General features: G+C 37.7%; 1 protein-coding gene across 1 annotated transcript in view; it reads right to left on the reverse strand.

The window, feature by feature from the left end:
* Positions 1-25,579, reverse strand: part of LRP1B (LDL receptor related protein 1B) — a 2,318,354-nt gene that overhangs the window by 794,974 nt on the left and 1,497,801 nt on the right. Inside the window, exon 32 of the mRNA XM_053597274.1 lies at positions 1,198-1,347. Coding sequence (XP_053453249.1) covers positions 1,198-1,347 — 150 coding nt within the window. The remainder of the gene's footprint in view (positions 1-1,197; positions 1,348-25,579) is intronic.

Consider the following 25,579-nt stretch of genomic DNA (forward strand, 5'->3'; position numbering starts at 1 on the left):
CATGCCCTGATAATTTTTCTACTTTTTTGGAGAGATTAAGTTCACTCTTGCTCATGCATGTGTTGAATTCCTACCCTCCCAAAGTGCTAAAATGACAGCTGTGAGATACCACATTCGGCCCTCGCACAAAACTTTTCTTCTATTTTATCAGAGAACAAAACTGACTTTATTTTTTGCTAAAATGGACTACCTGCTCCATTTTTTGAGAATGTATTCATAGCATTGAGTTCTGTAAGTTTAGTATTTATTTCCTACTCAGAAAGAACAGTAGCAATCACATTAGAGGAAAAACTTTTATAATTTTTTTTAAGTATTTCTACAAGGCAACAGTTCTTATATACTTTTTTCACTAAAAGTTACTGACTTTTCTCAAAATGTTTGCCAGATTTTTAACACATTTCCTCTAATTTATTGAGTTCATTAGTTATACTCTGCTAGTTTGTGTTGATTTCAGGATATGTCGTGGAATTCAGTTTTTGAAAACATAATACAGGTGGTGATTTGGGGATTGTTGCCGTTTATTCAACCACTTTCAGAAATTAAACTCTGCTTATTTTTAGCCAACTGATTTAAAATATGTACAAATACACATAAAAATTTTTCTTATGAATTAGGCATACTGAGTAATATAAGGTAACCTTTTTTTATTGCCTATATGCCCTACAGACCAATTATAAATAAATTTCTATTTTAAAATAGCCTGTTTGTCAGGTACAATCTTTTTTCTTTTTTTTTTTTTGAGACAGAGTCTCACTATGTGAAAGTGCTGTGGCGTTACAGCTCACAGCAACCTCAGTCTCTCTGGCTTAAGCTATTCTCTTGCCTCTGCCTCCCAAGTAGCTGGGACTACAGGTGCCTGCCACAACACCAGGCTATATTCTTGTTGTAGTTGTCATTGTTGTTTAGCTGGCCCAGGCTGGGTTCTAAACCACCAGCCTTGGTGCATGTGGCTAGCACTATAACCACTGCGCCACAGGCGCCGAGCCCAACCCTTTTGTTTTATATGCATAAAACAAATATATTTATATATATTTATTTATACGTTGATATATATGCACACACTTGGTGTCTATAAAGTTCATGTGAAATTGTAAATTGCACACTTGCAATAGTAACTTGCTTAAGCTTTTAACAGGTCATAATTGATCATCCTCCAATCAATACAAAGCATTCTAGTTGTGGAATCATTGCACTTACCCATGATGGTTAGGGCTGTAGCTTTTGTTAATTCTTCTTTCATTGACTCTATTACTTCTAAATTGCCACCATCCAGGTTGCATCTATTTATGGTTCCATTTCCCGAACTGATCCAATAGAGCTTGTTTTCCACATAGTCTATTGATAATCCTGTAATTAAATTTTACAACTTAAACATCATGGTAACCACTTAAATTGTAATATTCACCTCGCACCACTGGATTTAAGGAGAAAAAAAAACTCAGATTTTTGTCTTAAAAAATAAGATCTGGCAAATAGAGAAGTAAACATATGCTGTTTTAACTGACTGAGACACATTATGCTTTCATAGGCACCTAACAGTTATCTCTGTTGATTACCAAAATAATCTTGTGCCATTGAGAGGAATGAATGCTCCATTTTACAGACAAGGAAAATAGTACCTAGAGTAGTTAAGACATCTGGGTTCATAACTAACTTTGCCTCAGAAAGTTTTAATGTGTGATGCTCAGTTTTAATGGGTGAGGTTCATTTGTGATGCTGATTTTACTGATATAATTAATAATTTCTCCTCTATTTTCAGTAATATTTACTTCATGCAGTTATATAGATTTAAATTGGTGATTTCTATCCTTTTAAAGTAAATCCCCAAATGGAAGATTTTTAATACATAGTAATTTTACTAAAGCACAGAATTAAATTGGGCTATTTAAGAGGCTAATACAGGGGAAACTAACTATTCTGGAAGTGAGTATATCAAGCAAATGGGTCAAGACCCTAATCTTCATTGTAGAGTCTGTCACTGGAGGTTATGCTAGGCTTTACCATGTTTTATCGATAATTTCACATATTATAGTCAGGATCATCATTTTCAAAGGTCTCAGGACATGTACTTCTTGTTTGCTGTGGTTCTCAGTATACATCTACTTAATTACTGGCATACTCAAAAGGATTAAGGTTCACATTATAACAATAATTCCATAGCACCAGGCTGGCGATTTGTGATGCATAAATACTCATGGAAAAATGAATATGAACATAAACTTAGGGACATAGTACAATGGACTCTTTCTGGGATCTCTTTGAGAGAATAAAGTGAACAAACAGCAATTAATTCTTTCCCTTAAAAAAAAAGAAAAGAGTTGAAGAGAGAAAAGAAGAAAGGAAGGGAAGGAAGGAAAGGCAAGGGATGGGAAGGGAAGGAGGGGGAAAGGATGGGAAGAGATAGGAAAGGAAGATGATTGAAAAAAAAAATCACCTGAGATGAAGTACCTTGAGAGAGGCTCAAACATAGCCTAAATAATTCTCAACTATAGAAATTCCCAGGCCAGAGAGTCATTGATTTATCATACTAGATTTAATACAGGAAAAATAATTCAACAGTTTATGCAATGTATCAGATACTTACTGATTTGTGTGTTTTACTAATAGAAGTCTAGAAGGTTCACCAGAAAAATCACAAAGCATAAAAACAGACATTGCAGGGCTATGGTTTTCAGATTTTTTTGATGATCACAATAGGTGAGGAGTTTTAATTACCATGAAAAATAATCAAATAAAAATATCATAGCTATACAGTATGGTATAATATTTTCAAGGTGAAAGTCATTCACATTTCAATTTTTTAATGAGATAAAATTTGGCTATTCTGCAGGTATCCTAGCCATCTTTATTTAATTTTCTTACTTTTTTTTTTTTTTATTGTTGGGTATTCATTGAGGGTACAATAAGCCAGGTTACACTGATTGCAATTGTTAGGTAAAGTCCCTTTTGCAATCATATCTTGCCCCCATAAAGTGTGACACACACCAAGGTCCCACCCCCTCTCTCCATCCCTCTTTCTGCTCCCCCCTATAACCTTAATTGTCATTAATTGTCCTCATATCAAAATTGAGTACATAGGATTCATGCTTCTCCATTCTTGTGATGCTTTACTAAGAATAATGTCTTCCACTTCCATCCAGGTTAATACGAAGGATGTAAAGTCTCCATTTTTTTTAATGGCTGAATAGTATTCCATGGTATACATATACCACAGCTTGTTAATCCATTCCTGGGTTGGTGGGCATTTAGGCTGTTTCCACATTTTGGCGATTGTAAATTGAGCTGCAATAAACAGTCTAGTACAAGTGTCCTTATGATAAAAGGATTTTTTTCCTTCTGGGTAGATGCCCAGTAATGGGCTGTACTACAAAGCCATAGTGCTCAAGAAAGCATGATACTGGCACAAAAACAGAGACATAGACACTTGGAATCGAATTGAAAACCAAGAAATGAAACTAACATCTTACAACCACCTAATCTTCGATAAACCAAACAAGAACATACCTTGAGGGAAAGACTCCCTATTCAATAAATGGTGTTGGGAGAACTGGATGTCTACATGTAAAAGACTGAAACTGGACCCACACCTTTCCCCACTCACAAAAATTGATTCAAGATGGATAAAGGACTTAAATTTAAGGCATGAAACAATAAAAATCCTCCAAGAAAGCATAGGAAAAACACTGGAAGAGATTGGCCTGGGGAAAGACTTCATGAAGAAGACTGCCATGGCAATTGCAACAACAACAAAAATAAACAAATGGGACTTCATTAAACTGAAAAGCTTCTGTACAGCTAAGGAGACAATTACCAAAGCAAAGAGACAACCTACACAATGGGAAAGGATATTTGCATATTTTCAATCAGACAAAAGCTTGATAACTAGGATCTATAGAGAACTCAAATTAATCCACATGAAAAAAGCCAACAATCCCATATATCAATGGGCAAGAGACATGAATAGAACTTTCTCTAAAGATGACAGACGAATGGCTAAAAAACACATGAAAAAATGTTCATCATCTCTATATATTAGAGAAATGCAAATCAAAACAACCCTGAGATATCATCTAACCCCAGTGAGAATGGCCTACATCACAAAATCTCAAAACTGCAGATGCTGGCGTGGATGTGGAGAGAAGGGAACACTTTGACACTGCTGGTGGGACTGCAAACTAGTACAACCTTTCTGGAAGGAAGTATGGAGAAACCTCAAAGCACTCAACCTAGACCTCCCATTTGATCCTGCATTTTTATTTAATTTTCAAAATAAGTAGCCCATTCAAGCAGGGGTCCTCAAACTACGGCCCGCGGACCACATGCAACGGTGTGATTGTATTTGTTTCCATTTTCTTTTTTTACTTCAAAATAAGGTATGTGCAGTGTGCATAGGAATTTGTTCATAGTTTTTTTTTTTTAAACTGTAGTCCAGCCCTCCAATGGTCTGAGGGACAGTGAACTGGCCCCTTGTTTAAAAAGTGTGAGGACCCCTGAAAGCTTATGATCCCATCTTTAATCAGCAATTAAAAATATTTTTACTACAGATTTATGGCACAAAATATAACCCCCAAATGGCTGTTGCCAGTTTTTCATCAAGAATTTAGTTGACATCTGAACATGGAGAGAAATATTTTTTAAGCGTTCAGTGCCAGAAAAAGCTGTATGTGGAAAATATAAAACTTCAACAATCTTATTTCTCCCCTTACTTTGCCTGAAAAGAAACTGAAGAGTCTGATTTGTGACCCATCTCCTGCAGTTATAAAGGAAACTGCATCAATGCTGCTAACTACTCCTGACTTCAATAGACTAATCTATTGTTTTATTTTGCTTAGATTTTTAAAATTAATATTCTTTTCTGGACTTTCTTAGACAATGCATTTGTTTAACTTTCTTGAATCCCTTGTTTTGGAGGGAGGGAGTGCCATCATATTGAATATGCCTAATTCCAAATTAATCCACAATGTCAGAACTCTGTCATCACCTAACACCCTGAAGTTTATCTCCTTGAACTTATGTTGTATGAAGCAGTTATTAAACAGAACATGGAAAATACAGATCTTGGTTCGAAGTTTGCCAGAGTTTCAACATCTTTGCTTCTGAGCAGTGAGTGCCTAAAAGAATGGAGCTGTGTCATAGTCAGCTTCACTGCTGAGCTTGATGACTAGAAGAGAAAAGTAAATTTGTGAACACTAAATGAATTGGTAGATTACTTAATTATTCCATTATGAAAATTATAACTTGTCTTCAAGGAGTTCTGCTTAGTGAATTTGAGTTATCCTCACAACAGAATTTTTTAATTATTTTTATTATTAAATCATAGCTGTGTACATTAATGCAATCATGGGGCACCATACACTGGTAAAAGAATTTTTTAATGTACTACTTATGTCCAGATACTATGACAAATAGGAAAAGCAATGATTAAACAGGTCTACTTTGTATGACTTAGATTTTTGCATCAACTTTAAGATTGAATAGTTTCAGATTAATAGTCGTAAGGTTCATAGGACAAATATAAAGTTCCTATATTAATCTATATGTGGACATGATACAAGTCACCTAGCCCCTACACATACCTTCCTTCTTGTTAATTACATTAGTTTGATCCTTCAATGTCCTTGAATGCATTTATTCACCATTTTATAAAATATAATTGCAATCCTTTATAAATCCTATTATTAATTTTAAAAACTGGTGACATATGCTTTATATTTGTAGGAGTACAAAAGTATATATCTCTGAATTTTATTAATGTAAGTGTTTTTAATATCATAAGATTTTAAAATTTTATTAACATACACTTAATCCTAACAACATTGAAGAATGAATAGTTGTTATTACAATAGTTTCTGAATCAGTTCTCTGTTGTGTGTACTAATATTTCAAAAGATGAATCACTAAGCAGTGAAATAATAGTTGTTTAAGGCAACTATTACTAAAGCTACTCAGTAATGTTAGAATGCTAAATCAACAGCCATGAGAAAGATCAAAAGTGAGCCTATTTGGAACACTGTCTTGGAACATATGCAAAGAAATATAATTATGTCGGTATTAGTAGGTATCTAGGATGGGTGACTGAGATTTTTATTTTATTTTATTTTATTTTTATTAAATCATAGCTGTGTACATTGATATGATCATGGGGTATCATACACTAGCTTCACAGACCGTTTGAATACTTTCATCACACTGGTTAACATAGGCTATCTGGCATTCTCTCAGTTACTGTGCCAAGACACTTACATTCCACATTTACCAAGTTTCACATATATCCTTGTAAGACGCACGGCTGTTGTAGTCCCACCAATCCCCCTCCTTCTACCCATCTCCCCCATCCCTCCCCTCCCTTTCCCCCTTCCCCCTATTCTTAGGTTGTAACTGGGTTATAGCTTTCATGTGAAAGCCCTAAATTAGTTTCATAGTAGGGCTGAGTACATTGGCTACTTTTTCTTCCATTCTTGAGATACTTTACTAAGAAGAATATGTTCCAGCTCCATCCATGTAAACACGAAAGAGGTAAAGTCTCCATCTTTCTTTAAGGCTGCATAATATTCCATGGTGTACATGTACCACAATTTATTAATCCATTAGTGGGTCGATTGGCACTTGGGCTTTTTCCATGACTTAGCAATTATGAATTGGGCTGCAATAAACATTCTGGTACAAATATCTTTGTTATGATGTGATTTTTGGTCTTCTGGTTATATGCCCAATAGAGGAATTGCAGGATTGAATGGCAGATCTAGTTTTAGATCTCTAAGTGTTCTCCATATCTCTTTCCAAAAGGAATGTATTAATTTGCATTCCCACCAGCAGTGCAAAAGTGTTCCCTTTTCTCCACATCCATGCCAACATCTCTGGTCTTGGGATTTTGTGATATGGGCTAGTCTCACTGGAGTTAGATGATATCTCAAAGTAGTTTTGATTTGCATTTCTCTGATGATTAAAGATGATGAACATTTTTTCATATGTCTGAAGGCTGCACGCCTGTCTTCCTCAGAGAAGTTTCTCTTCAAATCCCTTGCCCAGCCTGCAATGGGATCCCTTGTTCTTTTCTTGCTAATGTGTTTGAGTTCTCTGTGGATTCTGGTTATTAAACCTTTGTTGGAGACATAACCTGCAAATATCTTCTCCCATTCTGAGGGCTGTTTGCTTGCTTTACTTACTGTGTTCTTGGCTGTGCAGAAGCTTTTTAGTTTGATCAAGTCCCAGTAGTGTATTTTTGAAGCTGCTTCAATTGCCCGGGGGGTCCTCCACATAAAATACTCACCCAGACCGATTTCTTCAAGGGTTTTCCCTGCACTCTTCTCTAGTATTTTAGTGCCAAAGAAGATGAAATATTTGGGAATTTATCTAACAAAGGACGTGAAAGATTTCTATAAAGAGAACTATGAAACTCTAAGAAAAGAAATAGCTGAAAATGTTAACAAATGGAAAAACATACCATGCTCTTGGCTGGGAAGAATCAACATTGTTAAAATGTCCATACTACCCAAAGCAATATATAATTTCAACGCAATCCCTATTAAAGCTCCACTGTCATACTTTAAAGATCTTGAAAAAACAATAGTTTTATATGGAATCAGAAAAAAACTCGAATAGCCAAGACATTACTCAGAAATAAAGACAAAGCAGGAGGAATCATGCTACCAGACTTCAGACTATACTACAAATTGATAGTGATCAAAACAGCATGTTATTGGCACAAAAGCAGAGAAGTAGATGTCTGGAACAGAATAGAGAACCAAGAGATGAATCCAGCTACTTACCAGCTACTTACCGACAAACCAATTAAAAACATTCAATGGGGAAAAGATTCCCTATTTAACAAATGGTGCTGAGTGAACTGGCTGGCAACTTGCAGAAGACTGAAACTGGACCCACACTTGTCACCATTAACTAAAATAAACTCTCACTGGATTAAAGATTTAAACTTAAGACATGAAACTATAAAAATACTTGAGATTTTTAAAACTTCAAAAGAAACTGGCCTGTGTCTCGTGTCTGCAATCCAGCACTTTCATAGGCCAAGACTGGAGCATCCCTTAAAGCCAGAATTTTGAGAACAGTGAGACCCATATCTATAAAAAACAAATTAGCCAAGTATGGTGGCATGCACAGAGGCATTTTTTACTATTTTTCCATTACTTATCAAATTCACTTTAAAATTCTTGTTCCTTTTGTGGAATAAGTTACTAGAAAATACTGATATCTGAGCCCCACTCTCAAAAATTCCAGTTTAATTGGTTTGGACTGGTTTCAGACATCAGAATTTTTTTTTTAAATCTCTCCAAGTGATTTTAGAATACAAAATTCTAAAAATTTATTTGAAACATTGCATATTTTTGTAATCCTAAAATTTTAAATTTTTGGTAAGTTCAACCATGACATTAAAATTTTGCTGGAAAGAATGTCATAATGGTGAAAACTTTGCATACAAGAGAACATTAAAGATGTAGATAAGGAAAAAGACACACTATGGATATTAAAATATAGATGATTAACTTCAAGACCTCTACACAGGTACATTAAATGTCATCAAAATCTTCTAAATATTTTCTTTATAAAGCTGTCTTCAGGCAGTAGACAACAACTGCTTCTGGGACTGTCAAAGTTGTATTGCCTGTCCATTAAAAACACAGTTACAAAAGAAATAAGAAAATACCAATAAGTGTCATCCCAGGCTATATCTATAGAAGAATTATAATTTTTTGAATACTCTAAGACAGAAATCTTTTCAGAGTTCACCAGAAGTTACATGATTATTCCTATGGCAGAAGTGTTTCAGAAACATTAAACCTGAGCTCTGATGGAAGATAGCTATTCCATGGGGAAGTAGCATGGGGCTAACTGCCCATTCATTATTAGGCTATTTCAACAAATGTTTTATGTCTCTTGAGAATACTTAGATTTTGTAAATTAAAGAATGGATGGGCTAAGTAAACCTACACATTTCTCTGTTCCATCCCTGGCTTCTTTCTGAAGTGAACACAAGTAAATATAGGTACTACCCTTCAATATCTTATCAATTATCATTAGTATAGGTTTTTATACTTTCTCTCAAGCTAAAACCCTATTCTAAATATTGCATTCATTTCTCTGATAACCCTAAAACTGATATTTTTGAGATAATTTGGTTATTAGAAATTCTCAGATTCTAAACTCCATTCATAATTACAACAGTCTCTCAATTATAAAACAAGCACATTAAAATTAGAAACATTTACTTATGTAAAGTTAATAAAGAAGTGCTTTGGCCTGGGAGAAAATACCCATACATTCAACAAAAGGCAATTATCAACAAAAAAAAACTCTTAAAATGTCACAGTTAAAAAAAATCCAGTGAGAAAATGCATAAAAGACATGAATAGACATTTCACAGAAAAAGATAGACAGATTGCAGATAAGCACACAAAAAGATGATCAATATCATAGGAAAATGCAAATTAAAATGACAATACGATACACTACATACCTATCATGAAACAGTGAAAACACTAAATGCTGAACAAGGATAGGAGAAGAAATAGATCAATGACACACATTTCTGGTGGGAATATAAAATGATACAGCCACACTAGAAGAAAATTCAGCAGTTTCTTATAAAACTAAGCATTATTACTATAAGACCCAGCAAGTGTACTCCTGAGAATTTCTCAGAGAAATGAAAACTGATGCGTAAAAATGTGTACATAATGTTTATTCAGCATTAGTTGTAACAGCAAAAACTTGGAATCACCCCAGATGTCCTTTTCCAGCAGAATGGTTAAATAAAATGTGGTTCACACACACTATGGCATACTACTCAGCAATAAAAAGAAATAAACTATGGACACATGAAATAATTTAACTGACTCTCCAGGGATGTATGCAGAGTGATAAAAGCTCATTTCTAAAGGCTACATACCAACATAACATTTTAATAGGACAAATTTTAGAAATGGGTAATAGACCTGTAAAGAAGGGGATGGTAGGAGGGAAAAGGATATGGTCTTACAAGGGCAACAGGAAACACTGTGGTGTTGGTGGTATGCAGAATTATGATTGTTGTGGTGGATATAGGAATCTACAAATGTAATAACATTTAGGGCACTAAATACATATCCTCATAAGAATGAGGAAAAACATGAAATCGGATTTAACATCTACATCTAGGTTGTGACATTGTACTATAGTTTTGCATAATGTTCTAATTGGGGAAATTGGATAAAGTGTACACAGAGTCAATCTTTTTTTTTAAATAACCACATGTGAGTCTAAAACTATCTCAATAAACATTTCAATTAATAATAAAGCACATTATCTACCAACTAGTGGAATATACTGCCCTTATCTTAATCTGATCTAAATTCTTCCAGAAAAATGTCCTTATCTTTTCACCCTATTTTAAGAAGTCAAGGACATATAAAGCTACAGGGCTAACTAAATCAACTGATTCCTTGTTGTTTACCTTATCAAGCTGTGATTTCAACATCTCCTACACCCTCCCTCACATAAATCATTTTTTCTGGGACCGTTTACATTATATTTCCAGACCTTGATCATTAGCAAATAGTATGTGCCTTGTGAAAAATAACACATGCAAAAACGGAGAAAAAAACAAAATCTAAGACAAGTGTACTTCTTGAGAAGTATTTTTTCCAAAAGCATTTTAAAAGCTTAAATAACAATAGTTTATAATTTGCCAAACAGCATTTTATAGCTTGATAAGTAAAATATAAGTGAAATAGGACATAACATTTTTTTAAAGCACTGAATTAAAATTGTAGTTCCAGACAATATATACTAAACATTCTCCTATGTTAGATTTATGTTAGATTTCCTATCCATAAAAGAAAATTCAGTTTCATATGCATATCATACACTTCTATGCCTTTTATTTCTGTTAAAACAAGAGTACATTTTCCTTCAAAATTCTATTGAAATTACAACACATTACCAATTAAGCTACAGCTCTTTCCCCTATTTTTCTTCCCCACAAAAAAGTTAGTTGTTTTCTTTCTTAGATGTCAAGAACATATTACTGATGAACACAATGATTTTGCTCTGTTTAATTCTACTAATGATCTCATTGATTATCTGTGCCTTTTTCTTTTTCTGAGCTATGACATTCTTGAGGATGGCTCCTGCATTTTATTTTCAGGGTGTGGCTCTCCTTCTCCCTTAATAACATGTGAATAAATGAATAAATAAATAAGATGAAAGTGTAATACATTTGAATTTTTTGAGCATGTATGTGTAACCTGTTCTAAACATTTCTTTTTTTGTAGAGACAGAGTCTCACTTTACTGCCCTCAGTAGAGTGCCGTGGCATCACACAGCTCTTGGGCTTATGCCATTCTCTTGCTTCAGCCTCCCGAGCAGCTGGGACTACAGGCGCCCGCCACAATGCCCATCTATTTTTTTGTTGCAGTTTGGCCGGGCCGGGTTTGAACCCGCCACCCTCGGTATATGGGGCCAGCGCCCTACTCACTGAGCCACAGGCGCCACCATCTAAACATTTCTTTTGGGATGCACAGTCTTACATATTGATTGGGATCATACATGTTAAAAGCAACTGTGCTGAGTAGGTAAGTATGTATACATAACAGGACTGAATTATATTGAGCAAGGAAACATACCTGGGACATTTCAAAAAAAATCTAGCTTTTAAAAATAAGGTCTCTTGAATTCTTTCAATGTAGTAAAAGTGCTTATGAATGTTATCCATGAATATATTTTGAAAGCTACTTTATACATCATATGAGTTAGAATGATGACAGAATGGAAAATTCTTGATAGATTTCAAGAAAGTATGTTTAAAGGTTGAGTAGACAAAGGACTTTTGATTGGAATTACATTGAAAATGAGGGACCACATCAAGGAAATAAAATATATGGTATAGTAGATTATTTAGCTTTGCAGAGTAATGCTGATGGACAACCCAAGTTGTTTTACATGAGCATAAGAAATAAAATCTATAATATGTATACACTTTAACCATAGATATCATTTTAATAGTAAATTTAAATCCTCTGATATGTAAACTATTTTACAGAAACACTTAATGTATCCAAGACTGAGTAGTAAATCTTAATTCACTATATTTAGTTCAACAATGGATTACTGAAATGTTGATTTGTATTTAACAGAAACCAAGTTATTCAGCCCAAACTACCAGAAGGCTGTTATTACTCAGTCTTTCATAATACACTCTCATAAAATGCCAACTTGAGTGTTTTGATAAAATTATGATGCACTTCTATTTTAAGTATGTCCACGTGGATTTAACAGCCAACACATAAGGGGAATCAGTGAATTACAACATAAAAACAAGTCCATAAACTAGAAAGTCTAGTGTATCAGTGGTATTGCTATTTAAAATTAGCATTTAAAGATTCAGAATAATTAATTGTGAGGCAAAATTGGCAGAGAGGTGAAATTGGGTCTTGCATACTCTGGCTGCTTAGAAAAACTGACTGTTGTGTCTTAATTGGTTCTGTATTTCTCAGGAGTATGTGAGCTATGGATTTTTCTCTTTTCCATTTTCCATGTTTGAGAAAGCACCAATTTTATTCCCCTATCTTTGCTTGAGGTCAGGTAATTAGTATATGAAATCAGCCTCCCTGGGCAAAGCAAAATGGTTAAAATTTAATAACTGCTTTGGAAGCAGATAAACTTGGATTTGAATCTCAGCTTTCATATTCATCATGGACCACTAACTTCTTTCAGGAAGACTCAGTTTATCAATCTATAATGAAAGAGTAAGAAATCCTTCCAGAAATTATTGCTTGAGATTAATGTAAAGCATTTTCCAAGTGGTTGGCATATATTAAATGCTTTAAAAAGTAGTCACTGATTGAATAGGAGCAGAGACAAGATGGATGACTGAAGCCAGGTTTCCACACAGGCTCCCATCCAGAAGGAGAGTTAAAAGACAGAAATTTAGCAAGTAACTGGTGGATTAGAGCTGCACCAAGACAGAAGGTGAAGGATACACATCAACCCTGCTGAGGCGAGCTGCAACCCCAAGGATACAAACAAAAGGTACAAAATCCATCGCCAAGCGGACGGGAGTCCCCTCCCGCAGGAGAACAGCTTGGAGTACCCCATAAACAAATGAGCAGAGTTCAAAAGTCCTCCCATTATATCCCACCTGAGAGACCCTCTAAAAACTGGACCTACTTCCTCTACTAGGGTGCCATGGCACTCTCCTGCCAGGCATAAAACCATATATATTTTCTACCTGCAATTCTGAACGCTTAGCACTCCCCTCCACTCTCACTCTAAGGTATGGAAGCCTGTCCCTCAGGAGTCCAGATTCTTGGGTATTTTCTCAGTGTTGATTCTGTGTCACGGGAGTGAGGAGAGGATGGTCACCTGAGAGGAAATTACACAGGAGTGGTGGTGCCCCAAGGTGCAGAGCAGCAGCCATTTTTGGCAACAATAGGGCTCACTCCTGGATATTCTGGAGTCACACCCCCTGTCTCTCTGGGCAACCAGAAGAGGCGTGGAATCTTCTCAGGTGGCAGCCACTGGTGGAACAGATCTGGGAGGAAACACAGGCCCTGTGAGTAAAGGGTTTGCCTCAGGCAGTACCGGCCTAGGTGGAGCAAGGGGAGTAGAAAATGCATGTGCAGAGCTGGTAGATTCCCAGGGCGGGGCTGACCCAGAGGACTGCTTTACTGAGCCTGAGATGCACTCGACCCTCAGGAAATCATCAGACTAGACAAAGGAGGGCAGGCAGAGGCTGAAACTGACAGGTAACTGTGCTGCAAATACAAACTACAGCTGAGACTGGGCAGCAGCACAGACAGGGCCTGAGGCACAGGTTCTGTGAACTCAAAACAGCTTCTCTTCTGCAGGGGAATTTAGCCGGGAAAGAAACAAATTCCGCAAAGTTGTTCTGTTCTGTCAGTAACATAATCAGGAGAGGGGCTCGAACTGAGTGAACACCCTGAGCCTCCATTAACCACCTGAAGTTGTGTTCTGGACTTCAGGAGTAGGTTGAAGGTTGTCAGGCCTAACCTCCCGCTGCTGGATAGTGGCAGAGAGCAGCGGCCTGACTGAGGAGACATTGATCTCCTTGTGGTTCAGGCAGCTGCAAACCCCTGGAGTATCTGCTCATTGGAGGCAACTGGTTCACAGCCCTGCAGGGTTATCAATGATTGGGTGTGACAGAGGTGCAAGGTGGGGAAGGAGGCATCAAACCTCCCAGACTAATCTATTTGCTGGTTGGGTCCTCCTGACCTCACAGAGCACTGGAACAAGTCATATTTAAGTTGTCAGCAGACCCCTGTGATCTAGTTGCCAGAGACCTTTAAATCTGTCCCACCTGAGACAGGTGCTGACTGAGACAATGATTTGGACCTCTGGAACTGAGCTAATAGCCTGGGGACTATCCAAGTGGTGCCCTGGGTGTGTGGTTGAAGGAAGGTTTGATTTTCTTTTTCCAATTATTGCCTGTGGGGGCAGGGTGACTTAATTGCTGGTATTTCTCTACAGCTGAGACTTATAATCCAGAGTAAATGATTCACTAGGGTTGGAGAGAGACCAGCTGAAAACAAGACAGAGCCACTTAGCCCTACCACACCAAGCAGGTCCCCAGTTGCTCAGGCCGTAACACTGTATGGGTCCTCAGCAAAACTCCAGGAAAATAGGTACAGACACCAGTAACAGTTATGGGCAAAGGGCTGGTTAATCACTACTCCTGAAGTCCAGAACACAACTTTTCTTTATCCACTCATCTAGTCAAAAGGTGTAAAATAATCATGGGGTGGAATCAGTGGAAGAACTCTGGTAACATGAATAACCAGAGTAGATCAACCCCACCAAGGAAAGATATGGCAGATGTAACTGAAGATCACATTCATAAACAGATGACCGAGATGTCAGAAATCGAATTCAGAATTTGTATTGCAAACAAGATTAATAGAATGGAGGAAAACTTGAAATTAGAAATTCGAGGAGCAATTCAAAAGTTGTCTCAAGAATTCAACAAATTTAAAGACAAAACCACCTAAGATTTTGACACATTGAAGCAAGAATTTGCAGCCCTCAAATATCTGAAAAATACAGCAGAATCCCTTACTAACAGAGTGGAGCAAGCAGAAGAAAGGATTTCTGACATTGAAGACAAAGCTTTTGAATGCTCCCAAACTCTCAAAGAGGAAGAGAAATGGAGAGCCAAAACGAATCATTCTCTCAGACAGCTCTGGGATAATTCAAAGAAGGCTAATACCTGCCTCACTGGAATCCCTGAAAGTGATGAAGTGGCTTCACAAAGCACAGAGGCTTTTCTCTATGAAATTATGAAAGAGAATTTTCCAGACATGCCAAGAGATTCTGAAATTCAGATAGCAGACAGTTTCAGCATGACTCAACCGGAATAAGACATCCCCCAGGCACATGATAATTAACTTCACTGAAGTTAATATGAAGGAGAAAATTCTGAAAGCAGCCAGGCATAAGAAAGCCATAACCTACAAAGGGAAGATAATTAGAATGACCACAGATCTCTCTGCTGAAACCTTTCATGCCAGAAGAGGGTGGTCATTGACTTTTAATCTCCTAAAACAAAATAACTTTCAACCCCAAATCCTGTATCCAGCTAAACTGAGTTTCATTTATGATGGAGAAATTAAATACTTTAATGACATTCACATGTTGAAAAAATTTGCCATAACCAAACAAGCTGTTCAGGATATGCTCAAACCTATCCTCTATAATGACCAGCACAATCCTCTACCACAAAAGTAAACTCACTGAGAAACTTTTGATCAAATCCAACTTCCACAGTGGGATTAAAAATGTCCAATGGACTTTCGAAAAACTCAATACCCAAAATTTTACCAGGCTTATCCATATTCTCCATTAATGTGAATGGCTTAAACTGTCCTCTAAGTGGCACAGGTTAGCTGACTGAATTTTAATTAATATTTATGCACCCAACCAGAATGTGCCTCAATTTATAAGACAAACTCTAACAGACATGAGCAACTTGATTTCCTCCACCTTCATAATATTGGAGATTTTAACACTCCTTTGGCAGTGTTGGATGGATCCTGCAATTAGAAGCTGAGCAAAGAAATTTAAGATTTAAACCTAACCATCCAACATGTGAATTTAACAGACATCTACAGAACATTTCATCCCAACAAAACATATACTTCTCCTCAGCCCATGGAACATACTCCAAAATCAATCACAACTTAGGTCACAAGTGTAACTGCAGTAAATTTAAAGGAATAGAAATTATTCCTTGCATCTTCTCAGAACACCATGGAATAAAAGTTGAACTCAGTAACAACAGGAGTCTGCATACTCATACAAAAACATGGAAGCTAAATTACCTTATACTGAAATGATAGCTGGGTCATAGATAAGATAAAGAAGGTAACTGCCAAATTTTTGAAACAAAACAACAATGAAGACACAAATTACCAGAACCTCTGGGACACCACAAAGGCAGTCCTATGAGGGAAATTTATACCACTACAAGCCTTCCTCAAGAGAACGGAAAGAGAGGAAATTAACAACTTAATGGGACATCTCAAGCAACTGGAGAAGGAAGAACATTCCAACCCCAAACCCAGTAGAAGAAAAGAAATGACCAAAATTAGAGCAGAATTAAATGAAATTGAAAACAAAAGGATATACAACAGATCAATAAATCAAAAGTTGGTTTTTTGAAAAGGTCAATAAAATAGATAAACCATTGGCTAACCTAACCAGGAAAAAAAAGAGTAAAATCTCTTTCAAAAAATCCTTAATGAATATTACAAAAAACTTTATTCTCAGAAATATGAAAATCTGAAGGAAATTGACCAATACTTGGAAGCATGTCACCTTCCAAGACTTTGTCAGAATCAAGTGGAAATGTTGAATGGCCTATATCAAGTTCTGAAATAGCATCAACTATACAAAATCTCCCTAAAAAGAAAAGCCCGGGACCAGATGGTTTCACGTCAGAATTCTACCAAACCTTTAAAGAGGAATTAGTACCTATATTACTCAACCTGTTCCAAAATGTAGAAAAAGAAGCAAGACTACCCAACACGTTCTATGAAGCAAACATCACCCTGATCCCCAAACCAGGAAAAGACCCAACAAGAAAAGAAAATTATAGACCAGTATCACTAATGAATATAGATGCAAAAATATTCAACAAGATGCTAACAAACAGAATCCAGCAACACATCAAACACATTATACATCATGAACAAGTCAGTTTTATCCCAGGGTCTCAAGGCTGGTTCAATATAAATAAATCTATAAATATAATTCACCACATAAACAAATTAAAAAACAAAGACCAGGGCGGTGCCTGTGGCTCAAGGAGTAGGGCGCCGGTCCCATATGCCAGAGGTGGTGGGTTCAAACCCAGCCCTGGCCAAAAAAAAAAAAAAAAACAAAGACCATATGATTTTCTCCATCGATGCAGAAAAAGCTTTTGATAATATCCAGCATCCCTTCATAATCAGAACACTTAAGAAAATTGGTATAGAAGTGACATTTCTTAAATTGATAGAGGCCATCTAAAGCAAACCCACAGTTAATATCATATTGAATGGACTTAAATTGAAATCATTTCCACTCAGATCAGGAACCAGGCAAGATTGCCCATTGTCTCCACTGTTCTTTAACATTGTAATGGAAGTTTTAGCCATCACAATTAGGGAAGAAAAGATGATCAAGGGTACCATATAGGGTCAGAGGAGATCAAACTTTCGCTCTTTGCAGATGATATGATTTTATATCTGGAAAACCCCAGGTATTCTACTATAAAACCCTTAGATGTGATCAAGGAATACAGCAGCCTCTTAGGTTGCAAAATCAAATTCCATAAATTGGTAGTCTGTTTATATATACCAACAATAGTCAAGCTGAAAACATAGTCAAGGACTCTATTCTGTTCACAGTAGTACCAAAGAAGATGAAATATTTGGGATTTTATCTAACAAAGGACGTGACAGATCTCTATAAAGAGAACTATGAAACTCTAAGAAAATAAATAGCTGAAAATGTTAACAAATGGAAAAACATACTATGCTCATGGCTGGGAAGAATCAACATTGTTAAAATGTCCATACTACCCAAAGCAATATACAATTTTAATGCAATTCCTATTAAAGCTCCACTGTCATACTTTAAAGATCTTGAAAAAATAATACTTCATTTTATATGGAATCATAAAAAACCTCGAATAGCCAAGGCATTACTCAGAAATAAAAACAAAGCAGGAGGAATCATTCTACCATACTTCAGACTATACTATAAATTGATAGTGATCAAAACAGAATGGTACTGGCACAAAAACAGAAAGATAGATGTCAGGAACAGAATAAAGAACCAAGAGATGGAATCCAGCTACTTAGCGGTAGGCAGTTAGCCAGAACCCATCCAAACAGATTTATCATGAAATAATGATTACATTGGTTGTAATGAGTAAACAAAATTGGTTGTAACGAGTAAATAATGCAGTGATGAATATCCCTTTCCTGAGCATGATGATCATGTACACCAGTAGAAACAGGTTTGATTTATTTTTTCACATATTCATATATTCATTCGCAGTACTATAAAATTACATTTTAGAAATCATTTCAGGGGAATAGTTCTTAAAGAATCTTTGAAAGTCAGATTACCATGATGTGAATTCTTGAGAATATTTAAAAGATTTTTTGATATCAAGTATTTCCTTATAAGACTTAATCTTGATTCGACATTAACTAGCAGTTCAAATGTATAGATATTTATATATAAAATCAAAAAGTATTTTGTCCAATTATTTTCTTCATAATTCCAAATTATCCAAAAAAAAGGAAAAAAATAGGAGCAAAAGGAAATTTTTTAAAATGGAAAACACAATAATTTGAAATACTTTAGTACTTTGTCTAAATTAGCAAGTCATATGTTACTAATATAGTTAAGGTAAATAGTTCAGACATGCATATTCATAATACTGTAACTTAAAATTTACTATGGAACATACTTTTACTCTATTTTAGTTAATTTGAAGCCTATTGGGATATATCACAAATCACCATTAGTGGGGTTGGAATAGATGTAAAAAAGAATTTGATTTCATCTTTTTTCCCTGTGCTAAGAACACTTGTCAATAATTAGATAACTTCACCATTTTTTTTTCACCTGTTCTGACTTTTTGGAAGAAATCTCTGATTGTGGTGCTAATGACAGACAAATGGCCACATGGTAGATAGAGGAGGAAGGAGACACAGCCACAGTAAAAAGTATAAAAGTGAATTCAGAAATTAAATATTTCCAACTTTGCCTCCCTCGCTAGCTATACACTTATTTATGAGCAACTCAGTTGACATAATTTTTGCACACTGTACTTTGAGAAAATGATGGTATAAATAAAAATCTCAGAGCCTATATATTTGATTTTTACTCATCAGATACATTGAATGAAATGCAACATGAATCTATATCCCTATCACCAAGTATGCATTTCCACTGGAAACAGTCTTTCTAAATACCCCACATTCACAAATTAATCATACTCAAGTAAGATGTACTACATATATATCTTAGGTTTATCCAGTTCTATAAAAGCCATAGGATGATGAATAGTAGTTTCAACCACTGATCTATAAGTTGAGGATGTAAGATTAAAACAAACAAACAAAAAAAAACAACAGAGATCAGTCCCTAACTTTCTAGTTTATGGGGCAACAGTCAATTAAATATTCAACAAGTGGATAAAAAGTATAGTCACAGACCTAAAAAGTAAAATACATAGTGTGCTAACAGTGCCTTTCTAAGAGGCTTCAGCCTAGTCAGAGAGATCAGCAAAGGCTTCTTAGAAGGAATAATACTTGGTTTAATAAGAGTGAGTGAATTAAAAGGTGGGAGGGAGACGTTTCTGGGCCAATAAATAATTTGTGAAAATGAGTGTTAGAGAAAGGAACCTGACAATTAAGAGAAAATCAAAAAGGGAAATATAGCTGAAGTGGAAAGTTTTTGTTACACTGCAATTCCTTTTGGATTATAAACTCCATGAGGAAAGTGTCCATATCTTCTGCTTACCTTGTCTCTCAGAAACTGTCACATTCAATTGTTTTTTCCTTTTTTTTCAAGACTCCCATTCATGTAAACCAACATGTGGATCCTCGCCATGTTTCTTACTTTTTTCTCATTAGGATGTAAGCATTACAAAGCTAGTATCACAAGAAGTCCTCTTTGTGTCACTTGTAGTGCTTAGCATAACACACTAATATAGAGGCTTAAAGCATGGATTTGTGGCATTGTCTTTCTTTCTTTATACATTTTAAGATATGTATTTGTTTGCAGATACTTTGGGGATTATTAATTATAAAACATTCTCAAAAATTCTTTTTCTCTTTTTAGGCTAAAAAGAACACATTATCATACTCTATATAACACTCTATATCAAAGTTACTATATGATAATTTGGAATAAAGTCATTCACCCACCTTCTATTTAGAAAGCATGGCTATTAAGTGTCATCTAATTTTTTGTTCACTTGATGCCTCTATTTAGATTTTGGGTAAACAGTTATGGAAATCTATGCTTGGACTAACATATACACAATTGCTGTACTTCCAATTATATACATCACTGGATAAAAACAGAAAATTTTGTGTTCAAAACTTGTGATGATAGTTTTTTGTGTCAATATGGCTGGGCTATGATCCCCCAGCTACTCAATCAAACACTAATCTGGGTGTTGCTGTAAAGATATTTTGTAGATGTCATTGCATCTACAGTGAGTTGACATTAAGTAAAAGAGATTATACCCCCAAATCTGGATGGTCCTGATCCAATCAATTAAAATATCTTATGAACAAACAAAGAAGAAATCTAACACGTAGCCTTCAGCTTCAGCTCTTGCCTGAGAGTTGTAAGCATGCTGTTAGTGAAACCATAGAATCATTAGAGGCCAGGAAAGGTGGCTCATATCTATAATCCTAGCTTTCTGGAAACTGAGGTAAGAGGATTGCTTAAGCTCAGAATTTCAAGAACTCCCTGAGCAAGAGTGAGACCAAGCTCTACTAAAAATAGAAAAATTAGCTTGGCATTGGGATGGTCAGCTGTAGTCCTAGCTACTTGGGAGGCTGAGGCAGGAGGATCACTTTGAGATTGCTATGAGGTAGGCTGACACCACAGCACTCTAGCCTAAGCAACAGAATGAAACTCTGTCTCAAAAAAAAAAAAAAATTACTAGGGATTACTATAAATAATTATATGCCAATTAAAGACTATTATGAACAAAGTTCTGGAAGAATAGAACCAATCAAGATTGAGTCATGAAGAAAGAAAACTGAGGATGAGGACAAGATGGCGGACTGAACCCAGCTTTCAACAGAGGCTCCCGTCCAGAAGGAGAGTTAAGGGACAGGAATTTAGTAAGTATCCTGGTGGACTTGAGCCTCACCAAGAGAGAAGGTTGAAGAACGCACATCAACACTGCTGAGGCAAGCTGTGATCACAAGGACGCCAACAAAAGGTACAAAATCCACCACCAAGTGGACGGGAGTCCCCCTCCCCCATGAGACCGGCTCAAGAGCCCCACAATTAAACAAGCGGGCGGAAATTAAAGGCCCTTCCACTACACTCCATGGGAGAGACCTTCTAAAAACTGGACCTACCTCCCCTACTGGGGTGCCGTGGCGTTCTCCTGCCGGGCATAAAACTGAATAAAACTTTAAAAATCCTTTGCCGGCAACCCTGAATCCCCAACACTCCCCTCCCTCCCACTGACGTCTGGAGGCCAGTCCCCCAGGAGTTCGGATCCTTGAGTGATTTCTCAAGGGGAGTGGACAGTCCCCGAGTTGCGACTGGTCAGCATTGACTCTGAGGCACGCGAGTGAGGAAAGGGCACCGGGCTGAGGGGTAGTCACGCCTTGGCGGCACTTCCCTGTGGTGCGGTGAAGCAGCCCTCCCTGTGCATCAATACAGCCAGACATAAAACTGAATGAAACTCTAGCTTCCCCCCCACTCTCACTCAGGATCTGGGGACCTGTCCCCCAGGAGTTTGGATCCTTGGGTGATTTCTTGAGGGGAGCGCACAGTGCCCGAGCCGCAACTGGTCAGCGCTGACTCTGAGACACACGGGCCAGGAGAAAGCACTCTACTGAGGGGGAGTCACGCCTCGGCGGCACTTCCCTGTGGATTAGGAGCAGCAGCCCTCTCTGGGCAACATTACGGGGCCGGGCACAAAACTGAATAAAACTCTAGCTTCCCTTCTGAGAGCTGAGAGCCCCTACTCTCACTCGGGGTCTGGAGGCCTATCCCCCAGGAGTTCGGATCCTTGGGTGATTTCTCGAGGGGAGTGCACAGTGCCCGAGCTGCGTCAGGTCAGCGCTGACTCTGAGACACGTGAGCAAGGAGAGGGCACTCTGCTGAGGGGAAATCAAGCCTTGGCGGCACTTCCCTGTGGTGCGGTGCAACAGCCCTCCCCGGGCGGGCGTAAAACTGAATGAAACTCTAGCTTCCTCCCCACTCCCAATCGGGGTCTGGGGGCCTATCCCCCAGTTGTTCGGATTCTTGGGGGATCTCTTGAGGGGTGTGGACCCAGCATAAACTGCAGCCGCTCAGTGCTGACTCTGGGGCACGAGACAGAGGAGAAAAGGGTCGGCTGAGTGCCCACACCAGAGCAGCAGTTCCCTGGAGGTAGATCAACAGCCGTTTTTTCTTTAACGGAAGAACGCTCACTTCTGGATATTCTGAGGCCACACCCCCTGTCTCCCTGGGCAACCAGAGGAGGCCACCGGTGAGCAGGGGATTTCCTGACACTGCTCACAAACCCAGGAAGCTTCCAGGGCGGGGCCGACCCAGAGAGGTGAAACCTCCAGCAGCAAAGACGTTTGAACTCAGAACAGCCCGTCTTCTGTAGGCGATTTCGGCAGGAACAGAGACAGAACCCCGCAAAGTTGTCTGTTCTGTTCTGTTCTGTTAGCAGCATCCATCAGGGACGGGGCTAAGCCTGAGTGAACACCTCCTTCCCATCACCTGCATCAAACACTCAAAGATGTCAGGCCCCATCTCCTCCTGCTAGATAGCGGCAGTCTGAGGGGGCCTGGCAGACTTCCTTGCGATTCAGGCAGGTGCAAACCCCTGGAGTGTCTGTTCACTACAGGCAACTGGGTTAGCCATCTGCAGAGATACCAGTGACTGGGTCCGACGGAGGGGCAAAGTGGGGAAGGAGACGTCAACCTTCCCAGACTGCTCTGTTTCCTGGGTGGCTCCTCCTGACTCCACGCTGCACTGGGGTGAGCCATGTCAGAGGAGTCACCAGGCCCCTGTGATCCAGTTCCCAGAGACCTCTTGAACTCTCCCACCCAAGACAGGTGCTGATTGAGACAGTTGATTTGGACCTTTTGAACTGGGCTAATAGACTGAGGACTTTTCAGGCGGTGCCCTGGGTGTGCGGTTGTAGGAAGGTTTGATTCTCCTTTTCCAACTGGTGCCAAGGTGGGCAGGCGGGGTGACTTAATTGCTGATTTTTCCACACAGCTGAGACTTCAAGCCAGAGTAGAAGTTGCAATAGGATCGAACAGAAACCAGCTGAAAACAAGACAGAACCACTTTGCTCCACCACACCAGACAGGGCCCCAGTTTCTCAGGCCACAACACTGTACGGCCCCTTGATAAAGCCCCAGGGGAAAAACCATAGGGAGTAAAATAACCATGGGGCAGAATCAGCGGAAAAACTCTGGTAACATGAATAACCAGAATAGATCAACCCCCCCAAGAAAAGATACGGAAGATGTGATTGAAAATCCCATTCATAAACAACTGGCTGAGATGTCAGAAATCGAATTCTGAATTTGGATTGCAGACAAGATTAATAAAATGGAATTAGGAATTCGAGGAGAAATTCAAAAGTTGTCTCAAGAATTTAATGAATTTAAAGACAAAACCACCAAAGACTTAGACACACTGAAGCAAGAATTTACAGCCCTCAAAGATATGAAAAATACAGTAGAATCCCTCAGCAACAGAATGGAGCAAGCAGAAGAAAGGATTTCTGACATTGAAGATAAAGTCTTCGAACGCTCCCAATCTCTCAAAGAGGAAGAGAAATGGAGAGCAAAAACGGATCACTCACTCAGAGAACTCTCAGATAATTCGAAAAAAAGAAATATAAGAATTATAGGGATTTCTGAGAACGATGAAGTGGCCTCCAAGGGCACAGAGGCCCTCCTGCATGAAATTATGAAAGAAAATTTTCCAGACATGCCTAGAGAATCTGAAATTCAGATAGCAGACAGCTTCAGAACCCCAGCACGATTCAACCCCAATAAGTCATCCCCCAGACATATCATAATTAGCTTCACTAAAGTTAACATGAAAGAGAAGATTCTCAAAGCAGTCCGGCGAAAGAAAACTATTACGTACAAAGGTAAGAATATTAGAATAACTGCAGATCTCTCTGCTGAAACTTTTCAAGCCAGAAGAGGGTGGTCATCAACTTTTAATCTCCTAAAGCAAAATAACTTTCAACCCAGGATCTTGTATCCATCTAAACTGAGTTTCATCTATGATGGAGAAATTAAATACTTCAATGACATTCATATGTTGAAAAAATGTGCCATAAGTAAACCAGCTCTTCAGGATATTCTCAGACCTATCCTCCACAATGACCAACCCAATCCTATACCACAAAAGTAAACTCACTCAGAAATTTCGGATCAAACTCCAACTTCCACACTGGCGAAAGGATTAAAAATGTCCACTGGACCTTTGAAAAACTTGATACCCAAAATTCCACCAGACTTATCAATACTCTCCATCAATGTGAATGGCTTAAACTGTCCTCTATGTCCTCTAAAGAGGCATAGGTTAGCTGACTGGATACAAAAACTCGAGCCAGATATTTGTTGCATACAAGAGTCACATCTCAACTTAAAAGACAAATACAGACTCAGGGTGAAAGGATGGTCATCCATATTTCAGGCAAATGGTAATCAGAAAAAAGCAGGTGTTGCAATTTTATTTGCAGATACAGTAGGCTTTAAACCATCAAAAGTAAGGAAGGACAAGAATGGTCACTTCATATATGTTAAGGGTAATACTCAATATGATGAGATCTCAATCATTAATATCATGCACCCAACCAGAATGCACCTCAATTTATAAGAGAAACTCTAACAGACATGAGTAACTTGATTTCCTCCAGCTCCATAATCGTCGGAGATTTCAACACTCCCTTGGCAGTGTTGGATCGATCCTCCAGAAAGAAGCTGAGCAAAGAAATCTTAGATTTAAACCTAACCATCCAATATTTAGATTTAGCAGACATCTACAGAACATTTCATCCCAACAAAACTGAATACACATACTTCTCATCAGCCCACGGAACTTACTCCAAAATTGACCACATTTTAGGTCACAAGTCTAACCTCAGTAAATTTAAAGGAATAGAAATTATTCCATGCATCTTCTCGGACCATCATGGAATAAAACTTGAATTGAGTAACAACAGGAATCTGCATACTCATACAAAAACATGGAAGTTAAATAACCTTATGCTGAATGATAGCTGGGTCACAGATGAGATTAAGAAAGAAATCGCCAATTTTTTGGAACAAAACGACAATGAAGACACAAA

This window comes from Nycticebus coucang, chromosome 7 (genome assembly GCF_027406575.1).
Source record: "Nycticebus coucang isolate mNycCou1 chromosome 7, mNycCou1.pri, whole genome shotgun sequence".
Lineage (NCBI taxonomy): Eukaryota > Metazoa > Chordata > Mammalia > Primates > Lorisidae > Nycticebus > Nycticebus coucang.